Below are 27,600 nucleotides of genomic sequence, written 5' to 3'. Positions count from 1 at the left end.
TCAAGAAAATACCAGATGTTGGCTGTCCTGGCTCCATCAACAATGAAACAAGCTCACCACTGACATCAGGACAGCAGACATCAGACGTTTCAGACTGAAAGATCACCTGTTCAGACTGCATCTTGGCCCTATCTCTTGATTTATAATGTAGCACTTGAAGCTGTTTCTTTATTTCATTTATTGAATGTACCCACATGGTTCTTGCTTTTCTGACCACTAGGTGACAGCATAATACCTTTTATAAGTTGTGAGCGCAGTGCCTTCAAACGATAATTGCGGAAATAAAGCGATTCTTTCTTATTTCTTAACTATTTCTTAACTTTCTTAACAGTATTAATTATATTATAACATTATAAAAAATGAATGTAAAAATATGAAAAAAAGTACCTTTCACAATGACTATACTTGAACAAATCAGGGAACTGACAAATACAAATATTGTTGCTGTACGTGCGTTAGCCTACCTGCCACAGATATTTTGGCCATTTTGCGTGCACTGGGCTCCCTAAAACAGCATACAGTATAATAGGTTACATAATGTATAGCTGGATTCCAGCTATTAAAATATTTGAATATACTGTATATATATTAGAATATTCGAAAAATATAGTACACAAGGGAAATAGTAGAACACACAAGTTGCTTGCACAAAAGGTGAGTTCCCTGACCGGGAATCGAACCCGGGCCGCGGCGGTGAGAGCGCCGAATCCTAACCACTAGACCACCAGGGACCTGCATGTAATACGCTTCAATATAATTTTTGAAGGCAATCAGGTATCCATCCTGATAACGTTTGTTGGGACATTTTATTCAGTCTCGTTGCCTGTTCATGCAGTTAGAGATTTTCCATACTTCCATACGTCCAATACGAATTTATGTAATTCGGTTAAGAATACCATTCTCCAGGCTATTATTTCCATCCAACATCCATGCGTGCCATGTTTCCTCCCGATTCAGAGTGCTAAAAGAATGCCACCCATAACCACTAGACGCCTGCATTCTTCTACATGTTTGATGGATATCGTGAGCTAAAAATATTGACTCCTTTAATTCACTTTTAACAGCATACTATGAGGGCTAGACGTCCAATGAGAGAGCCGCCATCTTTCAGCATATGTTAGACGCTGTTGTATGCAAAGTTGGGAGAGGCTGGGGTTTAGTTAGACAGGAAACGGCCCCGCCATTTTCAGTGCAAACCTCCAGTCCATTTAAACCCAGCAGGGGGAGGCGGTGCGAAAGCAGACCGAGTTGGTGTGGGAACCAGGGAAAGCGAGAAAGAAGTGGGATTCGGTCTGAGAGAAAGACTTGCATGGGAGAGAGACAGAGAGGGTGAGGGACGGAGACGCTTGAAATCCATCGAGAGACTGTGGTTCGTATCCTCGTGGTGCTTTGCCACAATATAATCACTCGTTACTGCAATTTCCTAATTGTACACCCTGGATCTTGTGTTATGTTATCCGACTGAGTGGGGCTACAAGTTAAACGAAACGCCTGCGGTCGTCTCAATGCTGTTCCTTCTCTCTTGTCTTGTGTCAGGTGGCAAACGACCGTGGGAACGACACACACAAGGCGACACACGAAAGACGATATCCACTGGATTTGTTTTAAAAAGCGTATCGTGGTTCATTGTTTCTACCTACAAGGATGTCGGGGCAAAGCATTACAGACAGGATCACTGCCGCTCAGCACAGTGTCACTGGCTCGGCGATATCCAAAACCGTATGCAAGGCAACCACGCATGAAATTATGGGGCCAAAAAAGAAACATTTGGACTGTAAGTATCGCATATGTTGTTGCATTGTTTCGCATTCACCACCCCCTCCATTATGTCGACTCTCTATTGTCACATCTTCGTTTTGATTCTCTGGCAGTGAGGCCTACTCAAAACACCAGCTAGTATGTGCCTCCTGTATGAGAGAACCACACAAATACACATGTATTATTTGTACAATTCGAACAAACATTTATTACATTTTTGTTAAATCCTTCCAACTTTAAAAGACCAACATGCAATCTAGACTGCTTCTCAGTCACGGTGCTCTGCAGGAGTGGTCCCGTTTGATTGCACTCTTCAACTTCTCTGAAACCATTAACCACATCAAACGCCCACTGTACTTGTGACATTTCACAAACCGGAGTTCCAGTTTGTCTGGTAGGCTACTCAAGTGTTTCGCATTTTGCTCTTGCCTTGCCAAACTGAAGCAGAAGAAATATGCAGGGGACAATTCGATTCCAAAACTAGTTTGACAGTATTGTTGTGAACAAAAGTGTTTTTTTTTTTGTTTTTTTTTAGGAAACTATTATGTGAATAGAATAGCTAGTGTAGTTGGTCACCAGATGTGTATACTAGTATTCTAGTTTGTACAACCTAAGCTCTTGTTTGTTTTCAGAAGTAGATGTTTCAGTGCTCAAGATAATGAGTGTTATTGTCCAGTGTTGTAAGCAAAGAGCTCGACTGCTGGCTGGTTGACATAGCCTTTGCACTTCCTGGCATTTGGTTCGGTTTGAGCCACTGTATGTTCTCAGACTTCTCTGCACGTTGGCTATTAGGGGCTGACCTCTTTGCAAGTCAAATGTATCGTATTCAGCCCTTGCCCTCTGCTGCAGTTATTCTGAAACCTAGAATGGTGATAGCCAAATTTACGTAATTCTTTTTTTAGATGTCTGTCTCTGTTCTCTCGGCCACATCAATGCAAAGCGCTAAAATGAATGCAGATTATGGCTTTGGATTGTGTGGGTTTACTGATATGAGTGGCGAAGGAATGACTTAAAATGAATGCGCGGTTAAGGCCTACTTTTCCTTTTAGTAACCATCCACAGATGCATGCAGTTTTTGTGTAGCTATATTAAGAGACTCTTGCTTCAATCATTATAAACATGACACAGTTTAGAATGACGTGTGTGTGGATGACGATACAGGGATCAACAGTCCTGTGTTTATCTTTTATTGACATACTCATTTTGCCTTGGCACACAGAGCATTTATTGTTGATAACAAAGACAAATACCTACGTTCTATTCTAGAATTTTAATTGTTGCAAGTACCTTTTCAAGTACTATGAATAATGTTATATATTTTTTATTAAATTGAAATTATTTTTGTGTTCCTATTCCTTTGAAACTGAATGTCTAAGATTGCCTATTCTGCTTCAAAATCGGGAAGTAATGGTCATCTATAAGGAAGGGTCAGCAGGTACATCTTTAATGTAGTGATGCTGTAGTGAGTGACAGCCAACCTGTTAATTTGGAGCAAAATTATGATTTCAGCAGCTCTTTGTTGAGCCCTTAGGTTTTAACACTCCCAAGATGTGCAACATAATGTACATTTCAGAAATTCACAAATTGTAACACTTCACACGTTAATCGCAAAAGAATTGGGTGGGTGGATAAGAGTGGCCTTAGGCCTTTTTATGCACCCTAAAATACCTGTTCTTCCTAGAGTGCTTATTTGGAGAACCTACAGATTTCCTCGAGCATGACGTGGTGTCCACTTGGCTGCTATTTTTAGAATTGGCTCCATGACAATATGCCATGTCTTAAGAACATGCTAAACAGCAATAGCATGGAACACTGACCATGGCATTCTCAATCCAGCTCCTCCTACATGTTTCTCTGTGCGATTAGCCAAACGGATGACTTCGGGCCCAGACCTCTGGTACAGTTAAGCTAGAAAGTTAATGCACGGCAGTGCTCTCTCGCTCACCGTTTGGAGGTATATTAGGAGGATGGGAAGGGAGAGGGAGGTGACGCACTTGTGTTGAAAGTTTCCTGTACGACCGAAAATAGCAGCGGTCTGTCTACTCCAGACCCTAAAACCAACCGCCCCAGACCCCCGCTCCCGGTCTGTCTTCGTCCTGTCTGATGTGAAGGTGCGATATGATCCAGTGTGCTGGCTTCTTGATTTTGAAGCCCATCCCAGTCTGGGCATGCTTTTCAACACGACCATGCTAGATAAACGGCAGGCGCTTGCCTGCTATGCTGTACCGTGCAGAGAGGTAGAAGTTGGTTAAAGTCAAAAGGAGGCCTGTACTGCATTTCCATTTCCTGTTTGGCTACACTAGGTGTGAAATAATACATGGCAGTGGAGAATTTTAACCAAACAAAAACACAAAAAGACTGGATGTGGTTCATAAAAGTTTTCAGGTGGTTTGATGTGTTCATTATCGTCATGTAATCCTGCACGCTCAAGCTGCAGACATGCTCAAAGGTCTGTTAAGGTTCTTTGACCTCAGAGGCGGTGCAACTTCACTCTATGATTTATAACCTATGAACATGGCGGCCTGGCTAATGTCATGGTGTTCATTTGTATCCGTCCCACTGGTAAACTAAGTGGGACCAGCATATGTTCATGTTTTGTAAATTGGGTATCAACTATGAACATTTAGCAGGAAAAACTTGTTTAAGCAGATTTGTTTAATCAAACCTTTCTGTAGTGCAGCTCTACTGTTTTTTAAAGGAGCACCATTCTACTGTGTTTGCTGGTGTCCTTCATATAAACTTCTGTTTTGGTCAACTGTTCAGACAGACCTGTGCCTTTTTTATTGGAAATCAAAATAATGAAGGTTAATTACAATTTTCAATAACTTGCACATTAATAAGTGGTTTCTTATTGGCAACTTTTAAGTGGATCGACAAATAATGTGGAGAAATAGTCACCTGGCTTTACGTTGGCTGATTTAACTTGTGAGTGTTTTTCCGAGCAAATTCACTGCCACAGCCTGGAATAAGGAGACGCTGGGAGAGGGGGAGACCTGCTGAAAATCTCACACACGTCCCAGACCTGCATGTAAATGTGTTTTGGGCTGATACTTGGGGCTCCATGAATGTTCTCATTCATCTCTCACCTGTTGCAGGGATTGTGGTCTGGCTTTCGTCTGCTTCTCCACTGGCACCGGTTAAACTCTTGACCGCTGGAGTTGTGGTCACACATAAAGTCAACATTGGGTGGCGGTACACTGACATTGTCCCCACCAAGTTTTTGATGCAGGTTGTGTTCAACTCGTTTTCCTTAAGACTGTTGCATTTGCACATGAAATGACAAAATTAGGTCAGACGGAGGAGTTGTGTGGGTATTGCTAGAGGGGAGAACAATGAATGAAAATAAGATTCCTTGTTTATTTTGGGCTTAGAAATCCTTTACACTTGTGTCACTTCCAGCTGTCTCCCTACCAGCTTGTTGTAGCCTAGCATGGACGCCTACAGTTCCTGGGAACACCTTTATGAATGTTTCTTTGTTTCCCAAGTACAACAATGGCATGGCTTGGTGGCCCTCATGGTGTTTGCATTCCTTTTGGGATAAGAATAGTTTTACGGAAAGGCTGTGAGTGGCAGTCGCTAATGTAACCCACATCTGCACTTTTGTACCATGCTGAAGGCACTGGCATCATGCCATTAGATCATGATGGTATGGCACAGACTACAAGGCATGTGATGGCAAAGGCATCAAATGACAGTCCCTTTTTAAAGAGTGCTGACCTGACACACTGTTCACCATGAGGTCTGTTTGGAACTTGAACAGCCAGGCAGCCAATAGCCTGAAAGCCTAACATTTGACTTTAAAGAGGCCGTAAGATTGGAAAACAAATTCAACCAAATCTATCAGAAAAGACCATGGCCTGACGCTTGTTAGACTAATTGGTAATTTGTGGTGTGACAGCAAGTGTTGGGATTTAGTTTGAGGTGGTTTGGGCAAAATCCCTCCAAATGAGCGGTACTAAACGAGCAGCCAATTCCATCATGTAAGAATCGTTTACATTGGGAGCAATTTCACCGCAGTCACCTTTTGACCTAGGTTTTATTTTTGGTGTTTTGTCCCTCTTGTAAAGTATGTACATGTATTGAAATAGTTTCTCGGGCACTGCGTACACAATGGCCTGAATCATATCCTTGGTACCAGGATCGTTATCGGAAAGATATTTCCTGAGGCGAGTCTTGGGATCGCTATGGGGAAAATGGCTAACAGGAAGTGATTACATAATCCTTTCCGGGAACACTAGGGAGTCGAGCTGATCAAAAGTCAGATTGGCAGGGATTTCTTTTGATCCACTTCCCGTCAATTAGTTTGTTGACTACAAGGGTATGCAATGATCCCAAAACAAGCATTGGTCATTGGATTCTGAACATTTTGGAACATGCATCCAATTCTCAATCATGTCCTTTTTTTGTTGTAAGTACACAACTTTGAAGCGGTAAATCCATTTCACTGGGAACTTGATTTGCCGTGCACCCAACCAGGAAGGAGGGCCCCTCATTGGCAAAGCTGCCGACTTTAAAAGCCTAAATTACTACTCCCAACAGCAAGTTGTAAAGCATAAATTTGTACCGCAAAACGTGTAATTAAATGTTATTGCAGCCTGATATAGTTCCTCCTCCATGGTGGTCCCCTCGCATGCTATCTACAAACATGTAGCATGTAAAAACATCTACAAAAAGGGCTTTCATCTTCCTGGTGAACCTTTTCTTTTAATGAATTTTATCCATTGACTCTTGACTAGTCAATAATGAACATATGGACAGCCTTCTGTTGTGCTTTTACAAGTATGTAGTTATTAAGATTCGTTGCTAGCAGTTGTGTATATTGAGGATCAGAAGGGGCCTATGATTTGTCTCTAATTACAATGCAAGTAAACCGGCTGTAATTCGTCGTGTTTGATACCATCTTCGACTCTATGATCCTTGTTTTTCTATTCAAATGCTACACAAACAATACGATTAGAAGAGATAACATTCTTGTGAGATCATTTGTTGTCTTAATTTAAGGGCGGCAATTTAGAGAAAGTAATCCTTTTTGGAGACGATATGTCCTCAGCTTTATTCTGCTCGCAGTCAGCTGTCTTTTCTGAGTACAAGTTCTGTCCTGATTTTGGTGCGTGTGTGAGAGAGATATTACTAAGCCTGTGTCTCTGGGGATCTGAGAGGAAATGCCACTACTCTCTGATAGTGGCCTACAGCCTGTGTCTGTCTGATGCAGGAACCGCTACTGGGCCACTCAGACCCTTCGCCCTGTATTTAAGCGTTTCCTTATTGGATCTCCTCCATGAACGTAACAACGGACAGACTCACTGGATCTCACAACCGGGCCCTTGTGCGACTCTCACCAGCTGCATGGTTTTACTTTCACTTCCTGTTGGTAGCCAGGCAACGAAAGGCCTAACCCTCCCAACCTGAAAAAAAGTGACAACGAATGAAACCACAGTCTTGGGTTGTCTGCATCTCACCTGTCACCTGGGCCGGTTCATTTAGTCACTTCACTTGCAAATGTACAGTGAGCAGGACATTTTTATGTAGGGCTGATGGGTGTGGGATACTTTTCTTGCCGTTGGCTTTAGGGTTCGACCGATACGGATTTTTAAGGGCCGATACCAATGTTTTTTTTTTTTCATCAGCCTTAGCCGATGGCCGATACATGCTGCCAATTTTCTTGAGCCGATATTTTCAGCAGATACTGCTTTTGCTCCCTCAATTTACATCACAAAAATGACGCAATGATGATAACAAATTTTACAAGTCTCAATTTAAAAAAGGAACATTTATTGAACTGTCTGTAAATCATGTCGGGGAAAAAAAACTATTGGCGAACGCAGCAGCCGTGCTCCGGCCGATGCTGATACACGTAAAAAACGCAAATATCGGATCACTAGTTGGCCTCATCTAGAATTTTCGGTAATAGAAGCAGTGGTAGAATATTTAAGTTGAGAAACTGCTGTAATTTGTCATTAAATAGCACTCCAGAAATTATAAATCAATGGAATTATCTCCTTGCCTATTTCGTTATGAATGTATTTTTCACTAAACTGGGCAAGGGATTAACGATTCATAATTCGGACCTGGTGAAGTTCTGTTGCCTATTTGTATGTTTTTTTGGGGGGTTACTTCTTTCTACTTGTCATCCTAAAAAAGAAGGGTTTTAAAGCTGAATTCCGAAGAAAGTCTTTTAAATCAATGCCAGTTAAGTCATTATCTGAGCTTAATCGTGCGTGTGTGCGTGGCGACAGTATTTTCCGCAGCAAAAGAGAATTTATGTTCCTCTCAAGGCAACAGCTAGGGTTCTAAGACCGTTGGTCCAGAGCCATATGGTAGAGAGGCTAGCTCAGGACTGTTCTGTGTGCATTTGCATCAGCGTCAATTAATTTTTTTGCCATCTTCTGATTTTAATAATACACAGCAAATCCCTTAGTCATGGAAAATCCCATTCAAAGTCTAAACTTGGCATCCAGTGAAGTACAAAGGCAGGGCTCCACAGTCTTGTTAACCTTCAGTGGCAGTGAGTCCGATTGTGTCTGATATGAGAAAGTTTGCTACGGTCCATCCGGCCAGGCGTGGTCAAAAAATGGGACGTTCTACCGCTACGGGCTACGAGTGGAGTTTGTATTTGTGGTCCCCGCTATGTCATTTTTGTCTTGTGTGAAAAGACCTTTTGTTGTCACATGGGTGGCCCATTGTGCACGCACAATAATGGCGGGTGAAAAAGGCCTTTTGTGTTTTGCATTGGAACAAACACTGAGGAGGTTTCACGGAGACCACCCATGTGCCCCGCAGCCCCCGCTGCTTCGGCCCCGGGCGCCCTGCGACTGTGACGAGGTGTTGGCTTCCAGAACACATCGACATCAGGACATCTATTCATGTGTGCCGCTGAGAGGTTAACATTGAGTCAGAGGCGATTGTCGACAAAGCACTAAACGGTGACTAATTAATTATTGTGACTTGTGTATTTTTAGCACCACCACGCTGTTCACCTCCTTCTCCTCCCCTGTGTTGCACAATGGTAGAACAATATAATATTTCCACAGTACACGTGGACATGTTTCACTCCAATATTCAGTTTCGTTCCCTGCCAAGTGTGGCATCTGATTGCCATGAATATTTTATTATTGGGAGCGTCGGATGGCAAGGAGTGCTTCCAAGAAGCAGGGCCTTGGAGCCGTGGATTACCACAACGTCATCGATATAGAGGCTTAAAAAGATTTATTTGGATTTTGGGGGGAAATCGCATGGCCTGATTTCCCTCTCGATTGCGATGATGTGACTGTGTGCAAGGGAGTCTGTCTGGGCCGGGGTGGTGATGCAGGCGTTCTTGACTGGATGAGGGCTTATTCTGAGCCAAAAAAAAATAAAAAACTTGTGCGTGCCATCACACACATGCCTACTCACTTCCTTGGCTACAGTCGTTGAGTCTAGAGTTGCTTTTACTGGCACAGGTGGGATTTCAGCATCCACCTGAATATACTTTATATGGATCCAGACAAAATGGATGAATTATTGTCGTTTCTGTGGTTGTCCATCTGCCGTTCCTGATAATGTTTTTCCGACTACCGTGTAAATGTTTATTTTTGTGGAGTATGGTGGGTGAATTCTTTATTCATCCTGGCTCTTCAGTCCCAATGTTTTCAGCTTGCTGTGGGATTTTTCTCGGGATTTCACAGCAGGGCGATGAGGGTGGGCATGGGTGGTTGGATTCTCATGCCTCAGTGGAAGGCACAGTAAAACATGGGGGCCTACCTATCGGATGGTATTCAGCGAGTATCTGCCTCTTTGACATTCCCATGGTGGATTTAAACATCTTTAAGATGAGTTTAAATTTAGGATTCTACTTGAGTCAGAAGGTCCAAAAGATCCCTGGCATCAACAAAGAATGCATCCTGCTTAGCGTCCGTGGTGTGCTCGCCCAGCAGCTCATCTGTTTTCGTCAGCGAATGGCAGGAGAACACAAAATCCATATCATGTGTACTCTCATTTCAAAGGGTTGCGGTTGTGGTATTGGTGCAAAAGGAAGGAACCCTACGTGTGGACTTGCATGGGGTTGCCTGACGAGAGAACATCGCTGATGGGTTCCACAGACAAAATCAGTAGTAATTCACTAGGATTGGGCAATGTATCGATATTCTGTATCTATATATATATATATCGATATCGTGATAAGAGACTGCATATCCTCTTTGATATTTTGAATAACAGTTTTTATTATGGTGGTATTAATGTCTGCATTAGAGTAAAGTGATTTCATTTTCTGAACTTACCAGATTGTTCTTACCAGTTATATTATTTTCCTCCTAGCCCTAGTAATTATATCCACATGGCTGATGGCTGTCAGCCCTACAAGAAGAAGACTGAATTTTTGGATTAATTCAGGCGGTACCTCTAAATCGGCGCTCTTGATACAAACCACTGAGTGAGGAGTGGTGGGGGAAGCCAGGGCTTGGGTGGTGTAAATGTCTGTCCCCTGTTTCTGAGTTTTTGTATTCAGGAACTATGGCCATGACCTCGGTTAACCTCCACTCTCTGGCTATCCCTTTTTAAATAGTTTTGGGTCACTTCTGAGCGGAAAAGGGATTTGGACAAAGCGTGTTTTTAGGCTTTATAATGCATGGTTCCCTGGAGGTGGGACTCCACTGGATCTTCCTTGTAGCTCTATGCAAACATGTGTTTTGTGTGCATGTGTGTATATAGATATTGATATAGATGGATGGAAATATATGGTGTGTTTTTCTTCCTCTTCCCATTCAGATCTGATTCAATGCACCAACGAGATGAATGTGAACATCCCCCAGTTGGCCGACACTCTGTTCGAGCGGACTGCTAGCACCAGCTGGGTGGTGGTCTTCAAGTCCCTGACGGCCACACACAACCTGATGGTCTATGGCAATGAGGTAGGGCTAGTGCACTGATGGTGAAGGTTTTCCTTCACTGCCAATACCACCCAACTGTCTGCCACAGTTGGCCAGTAAATCTACCTCAAGTCAGTCATCAATCATACCGCAAGTCAGCTTTATTGTCAATTCCAAAATATGTGCAGTACAAATAGAGGAATCAAAATTTTGTTTATCTCCGACCCACAGTGCAATAAAAAAATGATAAATTATAAAATGAGGTAAAATAGAATAAGCAATATTTACAATAAATAATTCTAAATAGTGCAAAGTTAAGACAAAACGGTATATATACAATGCAGTTTAAAAAAAATAAAGTAAATGAAACTACATTGCACCTCCAGCACTAAAAAAAGGGCAATGTGTTGTTTTTTTCTTGCAGAGATTTATACAATACCTGGCCTCAAGGAACACGCTGTTCAACCTCAGCAACTTTTTGGACAAAAGTGGCCTACAAGGTACATGGCCCATCAAAGTCTCTGTAAACCACATGCCTCAGTCGGCTTCTGTCCTGGTGTCAATCAATCCGCGTTAACCTCTCTTTCCGTCGGGTCCTGTCCTCTGATGTAGGCTATGACATGTCAACGTTCATCAGGAGATACAGCCGCTACCTAAACGAGAAGGCCGTGTCCTACAGACAAGTCGCTTTCGACTTCACAAAAGTCAAACGAGGGTAAGGAGTGATGTGGTTTAAATTTGTCAGCGATTCCTCAGAACATTGTGGCAGAAGGAAGGCGCAGTGGCTAAATTGTTATTGCGATGATCCAATTTTGAAAAGGATCGATATAGCTTCGCTCAGCTTAAGAAGTTATTTTTAGATTTGATTACAGATAATGATGAATGCTATCGAATAGAAGGAGTGTTTTTTTTGGGAGTTTTGTTACACAACATCGAGGATACGCTTGTAGATTGTGCTGGGATATGCCTGCTCTCTCTTTTTTGGGCTCTTTACCTATCTTTTTTTTTTGCGAAGATCTGATGGAGTGATGAGGACAGTGAACACGGAGAAGCTCCTGAAGACCATCCCCATCATACAGAACCAGATGGATGTGCTCCTGGACTTCAATGTAAGGAGAAAGTCAACCTCTACACCCCCAACGTCCCTTTCCATTCACTTTGGATGTAATCGTTTGTGTACGGCCCACAGGTCAACGCCAACGAACTGACGAACGGTGTCATCAACGCAGCCTTTATGCTTCTGTTCAAAGACGCCATCCGACTGTTTGCTGCCTATAACGAAGGCATCATCAACCTGCTAGGTAAGGGCTAGCCTGGCTCCTCTTCTATACGTAAAATGTCCTGTTAGGTCTTAAGTGAAGTGACTGCAGCAATGTTTTCCTTAATTCATAATATAACCCCCAACAAATGAGTCATTTTGCAGATGGAGTCTCTGAAATAAATAATTCGCAATGCTATGGCAGGTCATGTTCGGTTGTCAGGATATTTCTAATTTCGCACCACAGGCACGCACAATGAGCAGGCTGTTGCAAAGATGAATTTCCAAAGGGGATGTTGTGAATTCCTGTCCATTCCTCACCTAGACTTTAATATGCTGTTTAGGGCTCCTCTGTTTGTGCATGCCAGCCATGCCCCACACATTTTCAGGGCTGGGTTTCAAAGGCGTTATCTGCAAAAATTTACTTCAGCAAGAAGCTGGAATGGAATATTGAATAGTTTACTATATATATATATATATATATATATATATATATATATTAAATCAAGTCCGTTATGATATAAAATCCAGGCAGTTATGTTGTAAAGTGTATTCATGGTTAAGTATGGTGCACAAAGCACAAAAAACAGTCATAGGTTTTTCCCTCACCCCTGCCGTGCCATTACAAAAGATTTTTGTGGATTTCTCAACATTGTGTCGTAATGACGGTGTTCCCTCTCTCCCTTTATTGCAAAACAGAGAAGTACTTTGACATGAAGAAAGTCCAGTGCAAAGAAGGTCTAGATATCTACAAGAAATTCCTCACGCGGATGACAAGAATCTCAGAGTTCCTCAAAGTGGCGGAGGCAAGTCTGGGTGTTGCCCCAGGGCATCTTGGGTCGTCTTTCTTTATGAATGCCTCGGATTGTGTTCTGTACTTCACCGGCTCATGTGTGGTTGTTGTTGTCTCCCACCCCCCCGTCCCTCTACACTACAGCAAGTGGGAATCGATCGCGGGGACATTCCGGATCTCTCCCAGGTAAGAAGAACGGAGGCTTCCGGCCTTTTCAATGCAGCAGGTCTGATAACGGGCACGCAGTAGCTTGAGTATGAGTTTTCCCCGGCCTATTGTTTAACCTCACTCTCGTAGTCGCTGGCTTGCTCTTGATTAAGAAAAAAAATGAATACAAATGTTTGTACACATTTTTTGTGTGCAGCCTGCAAAATTGGTTATTTCAGTGTTCAAACTATTGTTGTTCCATGGCAATTAATGTAGCATTTCTTTGTGTGGGTGTCACTATGTATTCTTGTTATTGACTTGCTGATAATTGGCTGCTACCTCTTTGTCACACAAGCTTGACACGGGCACACACAGACGGACAAATAGACAGACACCCATACAGTCCAGCTCCAGTCTTGAATAAGCTTCATGCTGCCACTCACTGCTAACCCTGCATTTCATACAGTAAATAAAGGTGTAACAAAAACGAGCCAGCCATAGAGTGGTAACCTTCTATTACTATTCAATATGAAAGCAAGTTGAAGAAATCACCAAGATTGATGAGATGGAGTGAATGATTTTATTGGTTAATGATCACATAGAAATGAGGATTTAGCTTTGTTCAGTTCACATGATTAAGGAATTAACCAGACACCAGCAAAACTAGATTCTTTGCCTTAAATGTTAGATTGGTCAATTTTCTCAAACCTTTCCTTAAAGAGCTGTCGATAAGTTATCGCCTTTATTTTCTGTATTTTTCCCGCTTTTCTCTGTCAGTTCACGGTTTGTGTAAGTATCTGGACCTTTTCCTCCATCTTCTGTGTGTTCTGACTCCCATGTTTTCGTGCTTTCCACTCTCCTGTGCTCTTGATCCACACCCTGGCATGCTTCAGTGTCTCTTTGACTCTAAAGACAACGTGAAATTGCATTCGAAGTGTATCTTAATTGTTATTGTGACCTGTAAATTACAAAATATTCGAGGCAGTGTTGGTTGTCCACTTGCAGACTTTATATTGAGTGAATTGGGAACTTGTGTCGGAAGCAGCAATGCCTTTTTTAAATGTTATTTTTATGTTCATTCCAGATGTACATGTGTAAATAGGTTCATGTTTTCATCATCAGGGCGGTGGTTTTGAGTTGTGTAGCTAATGCTTTGGTACCGGGGTTTTCACATCAACATGCTAATGCTACCCGCTACCGGGTACGTATGGGGGATCGCTGAATCGATCGACGAAAAACGTGGTTTTACAGCTCTTGTCTGGGCCATGAGCACCGACGGCAAAAAAAGCCCTGAACTTATCCTTTACGCCTGACAAGACATGGGTGTGCATGGCCCTGTTCTAGATTTCAATAGCATCTGAAGTATAAAAAAAAAAAAATGGTATGGTAGATATGCAAACCTATAAAACAAAGTCAATTTCATGTTGTCTTTGAAGACCTCCCGTGTCGCTTGTTCCTCTGTTCCGTGTGTGACGTGATGTTTCTCTGGCTCCAGGCCCCCAGTAGCCTGTTGGATGCCCTGGAGCAGCACCTGGCCTCTCTGGAGGGCAAGAAGGTCAAAGACTCGACGGCAGCCAGCAGGTGGGTGTTCTCACCCATAACCCACCTCACCCACTCCCGCTCACTCAACTCCTCTTTTGCGTTATCATTTATTTTCTTTATGGCCTGGAAATGACACCTGTCCTTTTCTCGGTAGTACCAGAGTTTCTACTGTTGGTTCCTCATCAATCATGTCATATATTCAAATGTTGGATTGTGTTAGCTTTTTTTTTTTTTTCTGGTCTGTGCTGCAACGCAGAAGCAGAGAGGTGCGGCAATTGATATTTTTCTGTTGCTCCATCTGTTGATGTGTAGGGTCAAGAGTCCAATTGCATTTGTGGGCTTGGGCAGAATCCATTTGAATATTTGCAGACAATGCTACATGACATCAGTTTATTGTGTGTGTGTGTGTGTGTGTGCGTGTGTGCGTGTGCGTGTGCGCGCTCGCAGGGCCACCACTCTGTCCCACGCCGTGTCGTCCCTGGCCAGCACTGGCATATCCTTCACCAAAGTGGACGAGAGGGAGAAGCAGGTGGCCCTGGAGGAAGAGCAGGCTCGCCTTAAAGCCCTGAAGGTACATCCCCACCCCCCCGCTCTGTAGCCCTGCTCCTTTTCATCTGAGCCAGCCATGTCCAGCGCAGGATACTAGTAACCACTCCACCCCATATCTGGCCATTGTGTCCATGTGGCAGCTGGGGAACGTTGTCCTCGGGAGAGCCTTTGTTAAAGGTCCCATGTCGTGCCATCAGGTGTGAGTGTGAAATTCTGGCTCTTCTGACACAAATGGGCGTGTCCACCCAGATGTGTGTGCGGGATAGATCAGACTACCAGGCTACCCAGTGGTCTGTAGCAAACGTCGCTCATCTATCCATCACGCATCTAGGTGGACACGCCCACTTGCGATGTCAGAAGAGCCAGATTTTCTAAACGGCTTGTAACGGCTAATCACACTCACACCTGGTGGCATGTCATGGGACCTTTTAAGTGTTTTTCTTGTCACCTTATGTTTACTAGTGTACTATTATTTCAGACAGGTGAGGTGGTGGCAATGATCAACTTGAAGGAGCATGATAATGGTGACAAGTCACCCGGAAATGGCTTGGTACCAACCTTCTTTGTCTTAGTTGGGCCATTAAAACTATGGATCGACCGATACCAATTCTTTTTTTTAGGGCCGATACCGATATTTTTTCATCAGCCTTAGCCGATGACCAATACACCGATACCAATTTTCTTGAGCCGATATTTGGAGCCGAAACTACCCTGGAAATCCAGAGTTCTCGTGAGGGCACAATTTGAACACTCTGGGAACGAGGAATATACTCACTCCCCATTTGCCCTGCTCCAAAGCACCAATCACATCAGTGTATCTGATGTAGGCGGGCCAAAAGCGTTGCTGTTTTACCGACCGGAAGAGTCTTATCTATTGGTTAGCTCCGTTGGTCAATAAAAGTATCTATCTGGTCTGGATACGTCACCCCTTGTATTCTTCATAATTCATAATTGCTTGTAGTGTTATCCAATTGCGTGCAGATATTTTCAAATGTATGCTTGGTGCCGCCCCTCGAGTTGGGCCATTTTCATTACTCATTGCCAGACCCTACAGCTTTCTAGATGTGGGTCTGGATTTCTAGGCTAAGCCGATACTGCTTTTGCTCCCTCAATTTACATCATAAAAATGACACAATGATGATAACAAATGTTATAAGTCTCAATTTAAAAAAAAGGAACATTTATTGAACTGTCTGTATATCATGCTGGGAAAAAAATAAATTTAAAAAAATCGACCGATACACGTAAAAAACGCAAATATCGGCCAATAATATCGGCCAACCGATATATCAGCCAACCGATATATCGGTCGATCACTAATTAAAACCAACCATGCCATTCAATGTCAAAAATGAATTGAAGAGATGGCTGTCATTATTATTATTATTATTACTAGATTACCGTAGACAAGCACATCATTGCAATAAAACTGTCTTTGTACTTATTTGAGATGGGCGTCTTACCCTCCCTTTTTATAGGAGGTGTGGTATAAGTAGCCAACTTTTTTAGAGCTGATCTCAGTTGTAGTGTGTTGTTGACCCGTATCAACGCTGACTGGTTTGCACCTCTTATGGCACGAGCAGCGCCTGAAGGAGCTCCACAAGAATCCCTCCACCGCAGACTCGTCCCCCATCACCTCGGGTGCAGCCATCGACCTCTTCTCCACCCCCAGCTCCACCCACAGGTGAGCCACGCAACGCCAAGTCCTTTAATGACGTCTATTACAGTTCAACATCGGGCTATGGTTGCACAGCAGGGGGGAAATGGAAACATGTAAAAGGTAACAAGGTTAGACCTGCTGCTGCATCACTTTTACATAAACCTCACATCAAATGTTTTTTCAATCAATGTACATTTTTACATGTTTTACACGCCATTCTGTTCTGTGTTCATCTGATGTGATTAGTAATGCAAACTACCATTTTTATGGCGTTTGCTGCGCATAAGTCTCTTGTAAATGTCTGGAATATCTGGAAGAAATATATTAAGAGGATGTTGGAGCAAACATTGGCACAGCTGAATAAAGAGATGATGCATTTAATGACGCTGTAGAAATAGCTTAAAAAAAAGCCTTAAAATACTCTGAAGTTAAATTAATAAATTGTATCCAACATCCCGCAGCGGCCCAGATTCCACTAATCCGCTTTTGTTGAGAGAAACGCGCATACCGCCACCATAAATACTTTTCCAAGCGGTCACCATTGGTTTTGCCTAACCCATGTTTTAAAAGGGGAAAATAGTTTCCAAATGAAAGGTAGAAAAGCAACTGAACCCTGTGACCTCCCCCCTCCCCCGTCCCTGTCCTCCCCCCCCCCCCAGCAGCTCCAAGGCGGCCAACGACCTGCTGGACCTCCAGCCCTCCTTTCAGTCCACGCTGCCCCTGTCCGCTGGCCTGACGCCCAGCAACACATGGCAAGGTGAGCGCTCCCCATCACCAGTGACACACACCAGCAACACACACCCAACGACACACACCAGCGCACAGCGTGGCGGACCTGCCCGTGGCTTTACACCTCTCCCCAAAAACTGCGGGAGGACAAATGTGTCCTGCTGTCAGCTCTTTTTTTTTTTTATTACAATCGCACCAAAGCCCCCCGTCATGTACGCGTGCACATGCTATTTTGGAACGAATATAACTGGCCCTTGTCACGTTTCGTTGTTGGAACACACAAACCCGTAACACATTTTTATTTGCAAACTCTCACCAAGGTCATGCTTCCTGCTGAAAGAGGCAGCATGAAGTTTGGTTTTGTGGTGTCTCACACATTCAAGCCTCTGAACACACACACACACAAACACACACACTTTGGGGCCGAGGTGGGGTGTAGGCGAGATCTTCTGATAAACACTCAGTTATTCAGGGTGTATTGAGTAAAGCGAAATAAAATGGCACGAGGGAAACGGGTTTGACAAGTAGAATTTCAGAATACATTCTCATAATCAATCAATTCATTTTGATATGCATAGACGGCATGGTTTATTTGTATCATACTCTATCAACAAACTAATATTACTGGAGGCAGATTGCATACGCAGAATTCAGCGCCTGGGGTGTGCTCTACTTACCATATACCAATCTCAAGTGACTGGTGAAATAAAACCTGAATCTCATACTCCCGTGTTCTCCTCCCCTCAGGCAAGAGGTGTGCTCCACTCTTATGTCAACTTTTGCTTTATCATCTGTGTGACCTGTACTTAGCTTTAATGTGGGACTGAAGTGAAAGGCAAACAATGATTATCTCGAAGCTGCAGAGATAAGGTGCTATTTGCCATTTAAACAAAACAACAGCCCTTCGGTGAGCTCAGCTCATTGTTTGGTGTAACAAGTAGAGTGTAGACAACCTTATTCCAATTATTATTATTTGTTTTATAGATAAGATCAATTTTATTATGAAAACACAAATTCACACAAAACTGAAATATCTGCACTGTTAATTCAGTGTGGCAGTGCAGCGTTTATTGTAAACCGGAAAGTGAGCTCCATTCCACTCTACCCGTCCCTACGACACAACACTATCTACGCACATTGGACCTTGGACTTTGACGTAGTTTGGATACCTGTGCTGCCGTGAAGTTAGTTGTTGTTGTGGTGGTTGTTCTTAAGTTTCTTATGAACTAGTAAGCTGGCGGTCATTAAGATGTCTGCCTGCCTCAGACGATGGGTCCATGGGAAGTCTAGGCAGCCGGGGGAGAAGGCCTGTTCCCTTTTGTACGATTGCAGCCTTTTAATTCAGTTAAATATGTTCAATTGTTGGCTTATTCAATAATTTTTATTGTTCCTACTCTTTTATCGGTGCTAGAGCATGAAATTGTGCCAAGTTGCATCCGTTATTTAGTGTTGATTGTTTTCAGTTTAGAACAGCTTACGTTAATGAGTGAATGCAGAAAGAGGTTCACTTGGCACGCTCCTTCCTATACATCGTTACTTCCTGCGTTTTATTATCACGTATACATGAGTTATAGCTGCAGGTATGAAATGTAAAGGAGGTTGTTAATTTGCCTGTATCACAACAATCAGCTCTTCCCACTATATTTACTTTATTTCGATAAGGTTTGGAAAGAATTTAAAAAAAAAAGGGTTAGGGTTAGGCATCAGAAGTTTCTGGCCCAATTGAATTCCTGTTCGCTAGCATGAGATCGTCTTCGTCTCTGAACCATGTTCCTGTCTAGTGACACAGCTGTTCTCCCATTCATCTCAAGCCCTGGCACGCTTCCGTGCTCATGTAAATATTTGTTTCCTCCTACAGATAAGACCCATGTTCCCAGCCCGCTCTGACAGGGCCCGCCATGTTTTGAAATGCTCATTTTGTTTTTGGTTCTCTGCCCTCCCTCCATCCAGATCAGTGCAATCCCTTTCTGGAGTCCAGCTCCTCCTCCCTGACATCAGATCACGATAGCTCAGCGCACCTAGAGCATATTCTCCCAGGTACCAGAGTGGGCAGCTCTTAGAGTCGCGCTCGTCCGTTGTGTTGTGCATGGTTTGGCGGGTAAGGGCTGTAGTGGCACGGTTGTTTTCTGCTTGGCACCGTCGTCGGGGGGGGGGGGGGGGATGCTTCCCAGAGCTCATGCCCTACACTCCTCTGCTTTTGGTGAGCACGTGCCCCCCCCCCCCCCCCCTCCCCTCCCCCCGCCCTTCACACCACCACACCCCCCCCCCCCCCAACCCCCGCGGGTTCCCAAAAGCACTTGAATGAACTCACAGACTTGTGAGCTTGGCCTTTTTTTTATCGACATGTGGTCGAGCATTCGGCAAACTTTTATTGCTAATCCCTGTGCTCCCCCCCCCCCCCCCCTCTCCCTCCCCCTCCCCTCCTCGACTTGAACTGCAATTCCTCACCGCCGGTGGTTTCAGCTTGCTTCTATTACCGCTGTGTGGTGCCCTGTTTTCTGTGCTTGCCTTTTCACAGTGCCTTGTCCTCTCTCTCTCTCTCGCTCTCTCTCGCTCTCTCTCTCCATTTTCTCGGCTTTCCTGGGTCCTACTCTGTCCGTGTATCAGACTCTTTCTGTGGGCCCGGCCCTTACTCCAACTCCTCCCTCTTCCAATCTGAGCCCCCTGCTGCTGCTGCTGCTGGTGCATTCAGAGGTAGGTCCTGCAGCTCCTTTAGCAGCACGGTGCGGCCTTCGCTTTTATTTTGTTCCTCCTTGCATACGTGACCCACATAAATAAAACACAGGCTAGGCTTGGCCTGCCCCGAAGGAATCCAAACAGGAAATGAGTTTGCTGTATGCACACATCCTCTGCTGACCGCGGCACCCAGCGTTTGCCACGTTATGAATATGAGCCAGCGCTACATGCTGACTGGCACACTGCGACGGACGGACACTTCCTTTAATGGGGTCGCATCGCACATGGGCTTCAGTGACCCTATGAAAACACAGAGGGTGGCATCAGCACCATCAGCGTATTTCACACGGCTTTCATGGCTATGGCTGGTCACATTTAAAAAAATGTGTGCGTCAAGCCTTTCAAAAATAACCAGCTTGATTTCCTGTTTGGGACTCTAGATTTCCTGTTTGGGTTTTCCTCTCATTTTGATTAATGGCTGGATGCTGACCTCCTCCAAACCACTACTGGCTCTGGGGTTTCCTGCGTGTCTGGATCTGATGCCTCCCCGTTCCCCCTCCTTCCGTCACCAGGGTTCTCCGCCTCCCCGACCTCCCAGCAGGCGGCCAACGGCCGAGGCCTCCACGTGGACTTCGACTCCGTGTTTGGCAACAAGACTAACGGCAACACCATGGACCCCACAGGTGAACGGCCAGCCTCAGCTCTCCACCCACATGCGCTGTCATCACGCCTTTCTTTACCCACAGCCAACCGATGTCCTTTTGTTTCAGCGCCATTATAGAATATTCTTTATTTTGTGTGTAGCAGCTGAAAATGTAGATATGGCTGCTACACAAAAGTCTGTGTTGTTTTAGGAACATTGATCAACTGCAGACAAGCGCTGTGACAAGTGTGGATGGTTCTGCACTTTGTTTCACTGGACTTGTGTGCCTTACATTTTCTATACGAGTGGCAGTGAGAAAAGGTGGCAAGATATGATGACCGCTTTTAGAGCCTAACCATAGGCTTATGGGAATAGCTGTATATAGATAGGGGGAACGCCCAGGTAGGCTATGAGTCAAAGACACACAGGTGTGCTCCTTTACTCACCTCATCCCCCACCCTGATGCCACATGTGCACTGCTGCCACCTAGAGGGCGCTGAGATGAGTCTGTAGTTGATATTTGGGCCTTGGGAAATAGTTTTTTGACTCGTCGATGTGGGCCATGACAGCGTCCTTGTCTCAACACAATCTAATGGACGTATTCTGATAATAACTAAACAAAATACCCCTGGTAGCACATCACACATAGTTTGCTAACTCTAAGGTTGTTTTGGAGATGTTGCACAAACTGCCATTCCATAAATGTTTAGTCCTTGGAAACGCTTCTGGAATAAATGATCAACGGTGCCAGGTGCACATCTGGAAACATTTAAATGGAAGCGTAATGTTTACTTTTGTAAGGACTATTTTTTTTTTTTTTAAATATCCAGCCTGCTTCCATTGATGATGACTATATTTCCATCAACCACCTTGCAGTCGGCTTTAATCTATAAACCCTAAGTTATACACTCCAAAGGAGACGATGAACTGAAGACTTTCATGTTTAAATGATGGCATACATTTTTGTCGGGACTCGCCGCATTCACACTATTCTTTGCACATGTGAGTGATTTGGTTTTGTGCACGGTGAGTGATTTGGTGTTGTGGTGTGCTTGCTAGCTCATTAACGGTTTCTCTCCTCTCCTCACAACCCCACCTGTTTCGGGGTGAACTCCCTCTCTGTTGGGGGGAAACGTTGGCTTGTGCATGGCGTATGTATGCCTGGGTGAGTTGACTGGACACCCGTATACGCATCACTCTAGCGTTTCAGGTCGTGTCACTTGCTTCCTTCACTCCTAACCACCCCTCTCTCTCTCTGTCTTCATGTCTGTTCGTTTTTTTGTTCACGTTACGTTGTGTCAATGTTGTGTCTTCTCGTATGCCCTCCATCCACCCTTGCCTCCCCGTTTTTTGTCTCTGTCGCCCCCTTTATTTCAAGACGCTTTAGGTGGAATCCTCAAACCCACAGTGGCTTCCTCACCGAATCAGGGCCTGCACTCCATCTCCCATCTGCCCAGCAAGCTTGTGTCCGACGACCTGGACTCCTCGTTGGCCAATCTCGTTGGCAGTACGTGACGGCTATTCTTCTTACATATACTGTGTCCTCAATATCGGGAGGAACTTCTGGCTTTTTAACCGACTTGTTTCTCTTGTTCTCCGTTAGATTTGGGAATCGGCAACGGCACCGCCAAGAAGTAAGTGCACCCTTCAGGTCTATTTGGTTTGGCATCACAGTGGTGGTACTCATGGACATCTCCTATTGGATGGCTGTGTTGTAGTTGTATATTTTTTTTATTGTTTTTCCTCCCCATGTAGTGATTTACACTGGAGTCAGCCTGGAGAGAAGAAGCTGACGGGTGGGACCAACTGGCAGCCCAAGATGGCTCCGTCCACCACATGGAGCGCTCCCAACATGGTGCTTCCTCAATCCCACTTCTTGTTTTTGGGTTGTTTTCAGAAGTAGACAATGGAAGTGGTTTGCGGAACGTTGCCACCCCCGTGAAAATATTTTGTGCAACAAAAAAAAAAGCCTCTGGAGTGCAGATGTTAACCTCAGTCAAGCTGCTAGATGGATCCATATCAATCGTTTGATTGTTTGTTATCATTTACCTAACCCATGATTCTTCTGGTAAATTTATGTCCATTTCTTTCATTTTTTTGTGTTTATTCTCTGGGGGTCCAAATTCAAAGAACGACATGCATTTCCAACACTACGTAAGTCCATGCTTCTGTACAGTTGGGCTGAACACACCACCACTCCCCACTCCCTTGCCTTTTCCTTTCTTGGCAACACAAGCATGCACTGGTTAACCTCAACCCCTCTTCACTTGCACGGCAGTGATGCATGGGCACCCCCCCCCCCCCCCCACCCCACACAACCACCAACACCACCACCTACACTTACCTGCCTTAGGTCAGTCTCTCAGCTGCACAGTGGGTTGCACCAATGCCAGGCAAACTGGCTCAATGGATGCTTAAGAATGGCAATGTCTGCCTTGACTGCAAAATGTCATTAGCCATTGGTCATAGCCCCCAAATATAGCCCCCAAGTATCAAAAAGTAATGTGCAGTTTGAACTGGAGAACTATTTTCCGTGCAAAGCATCAAAGTGATCGCTGGAATGTATAATTTAGATGATTTTCATTTGGCCTATGAAATCTATTTTACTGTTGCCATACGCACACATCCTCATGTTTCCACCGGTGGTATCTCATCGTCTGATGTTTTTTTCAATTATGACTAATCACCTTTTGTCTTTCGTCATACTATGTTCATGTCCTAAGATGTGTCATTCATAAACTCAAAACGGCATAGCAAGTGCCAAAAAGTGTGGGTGGGTGGCACTTCCTACTGTGGGGGGGAAGTATTGTTAAAGCAGAATTCCCTCAGTGTGAGCTGTGACTGTATGCATATTAGTCATTTTAGATTATGATGCACCTTGGGCCAATCGAACATGGTTCTTAGTACTTCATTACCAGCATACGGCATTCACGTTCAACTAGCTAATGCTATGCACACCATTTGGTCCCTCAAGGACCGAATACTTGACTTGTCTTTTGTATTAAATGATGGTCGCAGGCCCAGTGGCCACAGCAGCTGACTCATCTATAGGAGGGAATAACGGAACGCGTGGGTTCCCAGGAAAAGGGGGTTGGTTGACAGACAAATCTGGGTTTGTTATCACTGCGGGGGCAGTTGGATCGTCCCCACAGAGCACTTGGCGAGGACGGTGTCTTCCTCCCCCTTTTCCCCTTTTGTTCCCACTTCAGATCACCCAAAGCCGCGCACCTGCCAGCAATGGCTTCTTCTTCCTTCCCCCCCACAACCCTAATATTCACTGTAATCTTATCTAGGTTCTATCTGCTTAATCCCCCCGGGCCCTCATTTTTACAGCGTTTGTAGAATCTACTTGACTACTAAATCTTATTGCATGCATGAAAAGATTAATCAAGCAGAATTGTAATCAACTTGGGGGACAGTTGTTGGTACATCTGCTGTGCTACCTTCTAAGCTAAAGATTGTTGCATGGGAGTGAGGGCGCTTTGGGGTTAATGGAGTATCCCTCTACCCAGCACAGTAACCATCTCCCCAGCACAGTAACCTATCTGAGGTTAAGAGTATTTTGGCCGAAAACCAATCACTATCATTTGCGAGTGCGTTCTGTTTTTGTTTATTTGATTGAATTCATCGCTGGATGGTGATTGCAGTCTATCACATGTATGATGTTTGGAAATAACAGCCCTAAAATTCCTCATTATAATGGGCCTGTTGTGCAGCAGTGTATGGCATCAAATATAATGAACTTGTGTGCATAAAGTGATGCGGTCTGCAGTAAAGGACTGCAGGCCTTAAACAGCTTGGGGAGGGCTGGGAAGTGCCAGCTATACATCCCTCTCACTGATGCATGGCAGTTGCCAAAGACCTGGTGTTGGAGAGGACTCGGACACCTCCAAAAAGGAGTAGGACTATAGTTGAAGCTTTTTCAGGTTTACAATTTCTACCTGGTCGGCTTCCTATTCTCTCTCCTGCTTGTGACCCATGGCCAGAGCCTGTGCATGAATCAAATCCTGATCTACGCAGATTTTCAAGCAAAGAACTGATCCCTTGTTTTTTTTAAAAACTGCTTTGCATGTTTTTTTTGCACAGATTTCTTCGTACACAACATTGGCTAAGTAGGGCCCTGGGGTTTAGTCTAGTTTTGCAGCAGTTTCAATATAATGAAATCTAAAATATATATATTTCCGGCATTGCCGATTAGAGGAGGCAGCAAATGCAGTACATGTTTGAAAGATATTTGTCCAACATCTGAACAGAAGTGGGGGTTTCAGACTGACATAAGTATACCCTTTGTGTTGAAAATATTCCGAAATGAACGAAAAGGTTCATTCGGTATGTGCTTGTGTCTAAAGAGCTTTTGTCTTGGCTCTGATTTTGAAATGATCTGGTTTTTGTGTGCGTGTGTGTCACTTCAGGCACCATCTGTCATGGCCTACCCCGCAACCACGCCGACGGGAATGATGGCATATGGAATGGTGAGTTAGCCGCGATGCGCCTCTTCGCTGCCATGTGAAACATGATGCAGCCTCAGGATACATGGGGGGCGGTGGGGGTGGAGGGGATGGGCTTCTCCAGAGATCCCATCAAGACGATCCAGTCCTTTTGACAGCACAGTTGTTGGTGAAAGGGGACGGTGTTTGTGTTGTTGACTCTTGCTATGTTTTTGAACGTACCCTCAACACCGAAATAATAAGCATTCAGTGGTCTCAGTGTTGATTTGGTCCATCTGGCTGGTGTTGGTAGTCACTGTGTGACTAGAGACGGCGCTGCCACCGCCCACGCAAAGCTGAAAGCCCCTCAAAAAAGACAGCAGGGCTGCTGTGTGTGTCGGGTGGATGCTGACGACATTCTGCGCTACACCTCTGCGGTCTAATGAATCACCGCACGGGGGTGACCGACCCCTTTTGCGTAGCCACACAATGTATTTTTTTCACTGGGTTACTAGCAGCATTCAGGCCTGGAATGAATATATTAATCATTTGTTCCCAGGGCACGTCGACTAATAATAATAAGGCTCTTTTCTTCTTTGCTGCTCACTACGGTAGCCCAATACCAACGTTTACACACACCCAGTGGCCACGTGTGGCGACGTGGAGGCTGTTGCGATTGTCGTCCTCCTCTTACTAACAGGCTTGTTCCGTCCTTCCCTGCAGCCTCCCAATATGGGCTCCATGATGACGACGACGCAGCCCACCATGATGTACAACCAGGCAGCCATGAGGCCCGCCAACCCCTTCGGCCCCGGAGCACAGGTAATGGGTTCCTACCCGTGTGACCGTAAACTTGTATAGCCACGTTTTGGGAGATGGGGTTTGTCACAGATGATTTGTAATCGACTCTTTGAAGAACAACGTTTTCTTGATTTGGTTTTCTGTTCTTCTTTTCTCGTCCTCAGATGCAGTTCATGTAAAGGCGTTCGCGGTCCAGCCTGACCTTTGCCACATTAATGACGAAAAACCACAAAAGTCGACGCAAACCTCAAATGTTTGCAGTTTTTCCCCTTGCATCTCTCAATCACTTTCTTTATTCCCAAGTAGGGCTGGATTAAGACTGTATGGGCTCTGGTGGGGGGGGGGGGGGGGGGGGGGTGGGGGTGGGAGTGGGATGCTGAGCGAGAGGGAGTAAGTTGGCAAGCGATGTGGTCGAGCAGTCCCACGATACATACAGAGAAGCCCTTAAAAGTGGACATTGTGCCAATGGAGATCCAGTGTCTTGTCATTGAGAGGGGAGTGGCAGGGCTGTGCACTGCCACACATGAACCATCTGGACAGGGAGCGCTGTGTGGATCCCAGCCGCCTCCTCCTCTTCCACCTCCCACCAACTCACTGTAAGACCCCGGACAAAGGGGGAAACGGAATACTCCCTTCAAAGGGAGAGACCTTTTAGCCTGGTAAATCGACCAGGTTCTGCCGCCTCTTGATTGTCAATCACGATTTACCTTACCCCAATTTATTGTGGGAGGAAAAAAAGAAATTCCAGTCTAAACCATGTTGTCGGTTTTTTTGTATGTACTTTTTTCTTTTTTTGCAGTAAACATTCCTTGTTTGTATTTATTTATGATTACCCTGCAGAGCGCATGAGATTATTTTTCTTTCTTTTTTTCAAATGAACAAATGACATCACCCTGCCCCGCTGCAACGAGGAAGGGCATCAGGTTTCTGGTATGACTGATTCTGGAATTTAATATTTTGAGTGTTAAAAAAAAGAGAAAATAATATAATGTTTGAGGGAGGGGAAAAATGACACTTTTTTTGCTGTTGAGGCACAAAATAATCCTTGTATTCGCATGATGCCTTGTATAGTTCTATTGGGTCACGTTGAGGATGTATAAAGATAGTATATTAAAAAAGAAAAAAAAAGATGCTCACTATCGATCCGGTGAGTTTAATTTTAAACAATTGGGTGAGGGAAGAAATTCATCGCAGCTAAAAAAAAAAATAAAAAAAAGAACGAACCCGAATAATACAAAGAAATAAACAATAATTTGCATTTGAAAGGAATCCACATGTATGTTTTCAACGCTTTCAGCAAACCATGTATTTTCATTTAACAACGCTGCTTGGCTGTCCAACCTTAGTATGTGGGATCCTTCGTGTGTGACTGTGTGTGTGACTGTGATTTTGTGTGTGTGTGTGTGTGTGTGTGAGAGGGAGAGAGACTGTGTTTGCAGTGGTTGAGCAGAGATATGTTGCAGGCAGAGTGGAGCGCTGTTGATCGGGGCTCTGTGTAAATAAAATCTGGACCTGCAACACGAGAGATGGGGCTGATGATAAAACTATGGTCCGAACACGAAGGTGACTCACAAAGGGGTTTTGTTTGTTTTCTTTTGTTTTTCACATTTGCGGCAGTTTATGGATTTGTTTTTTGGGTTGTGTTTTTTTAATAAAGTGCAAGCTTCCACAATTCCTCTTTTCTGTAATTTCTCAAAAATATATTTCTTGAAGACTTGGTATTTATTTTGTCTGTCCCATGTTTTAGTTCTGATATGGCAACATGGTCTTG

General features: G+C 44.3%; 1 protein-coding gene and 1 non-coding gene across 4 annotated transcripts; one reads left to right on the top strand and one right to left on the bottom strand.

Moving 5' to 3' along the window:
* Positions 1 to 659: 659 nt before the first annotated feature.
* AC3HAE_024882 (transfer RNA glutamic acid (anticodon CUC)) lies at positions 660 to 731 on the bottom strand. Its single transcript has one exon. It is a non-coding gene; the product is annotated as a tRNA-Glu (tRNA).
* Positions 732 to 1,232: 501 nt separating this feature from the next.
* picalma (phosphatidylinositol binding clathrin assembly protein a) lies at positions 1,233 to 27,503 on the top strand. Of its 3 annotated transcripts, none has more exons than XM_084474305.1 (23): positions 1,233 to 1,369; positions 1,537 to 1,774; positions 10,504 to 10,646; positions 11,029 to 11,104; positions 11,217 to 11,319; positions 11,620 to 11,713; positions 11,794 to 11,905; positions 12,562 to 12,668; positions 12,800 to 12,841; positions 14,298 to 14,383; positions 14,792 to 14,915; positions 16,477 to 16,577; positions 17,216 to 17,310; positions 19,233 to 19,319; positions 19,890 to 19,976; positions 20,531 to 20,641; positions 21,980 to 22,108; positions 22,205 to 22,235; positions 22,357 to 22,456; positions 22,732 to 22,755; positions 25,014 to 25,073; positions 25,752 to 25,850; positions 25,994 to 27,503. In XM_084474305.1, the coding sequence occupies exons 2-23, from the start codon at positions 1,645 to 1,647 to the stop codon at positions 26,006 to 26,008; spliced, it is 1,956 nt and encodes a 651-aa protein (XP_084330431.1). In that variant the 5' UTR covers positions 1,233 to 1,369; positions 1,537 to 1,644; the 3' UTR covers positions 26,009 to 27,503. The 3 variants fall into 3 exon arrangements, with proteins under 3 accessions (XP_084330431.1, XP_084330430.1, XP_084330432.1); XM_084474304.1 differs by having other exon boundaries at positions 17,213 to 17,310; XM_084474306.1 differs by lacking the exon at positions 22,732 to 22,755 and having other exon boundaries at positions 17,213 to 17,310.
* Positions 27,504 to 27,600: the final 97 nt, after the last annotated feature.

The sequence above is a fragment of the Micromesistius poutassou genome (genome assembly GCF_964030765.1).
Source record: "Micromesistius poutassou genome assembly, chromosome: 10".
Lineage (NCBI taxonomy): Eukaryota > Metazoa > Chordata > Actinopteri > Gadiformes > Gadidae > Micromesistius > Micromesistius poutassou.
This window is presented reverse-complemented; position numbering and strand designations above follow the sequence as displayed.

Bases quoted from the DNA above. Each gene is read 5' to 3' on its own strand.
- picalma (XM_084474304.1), top strand. From the start codon at position 1,645: ATGTCGGGGCAAAGCATTACAGACAGGATCACTGCCGCTCAGCACAGT. The intron at 1,775-10,503 runs GTAAGTATCGCA...CTTCCCATTCAG, and splicing joins AAAAAAGAAACATTTGGACT to ATCTGATTCAATGCACCAAC. The intron at 22,236-22,356 runs GTAAGTGCACCC...CTCCCCATGTAG, and splicing joins GGCAACGGCACCGCCAAGAA to TGATTTACACTGGAGTCAGC.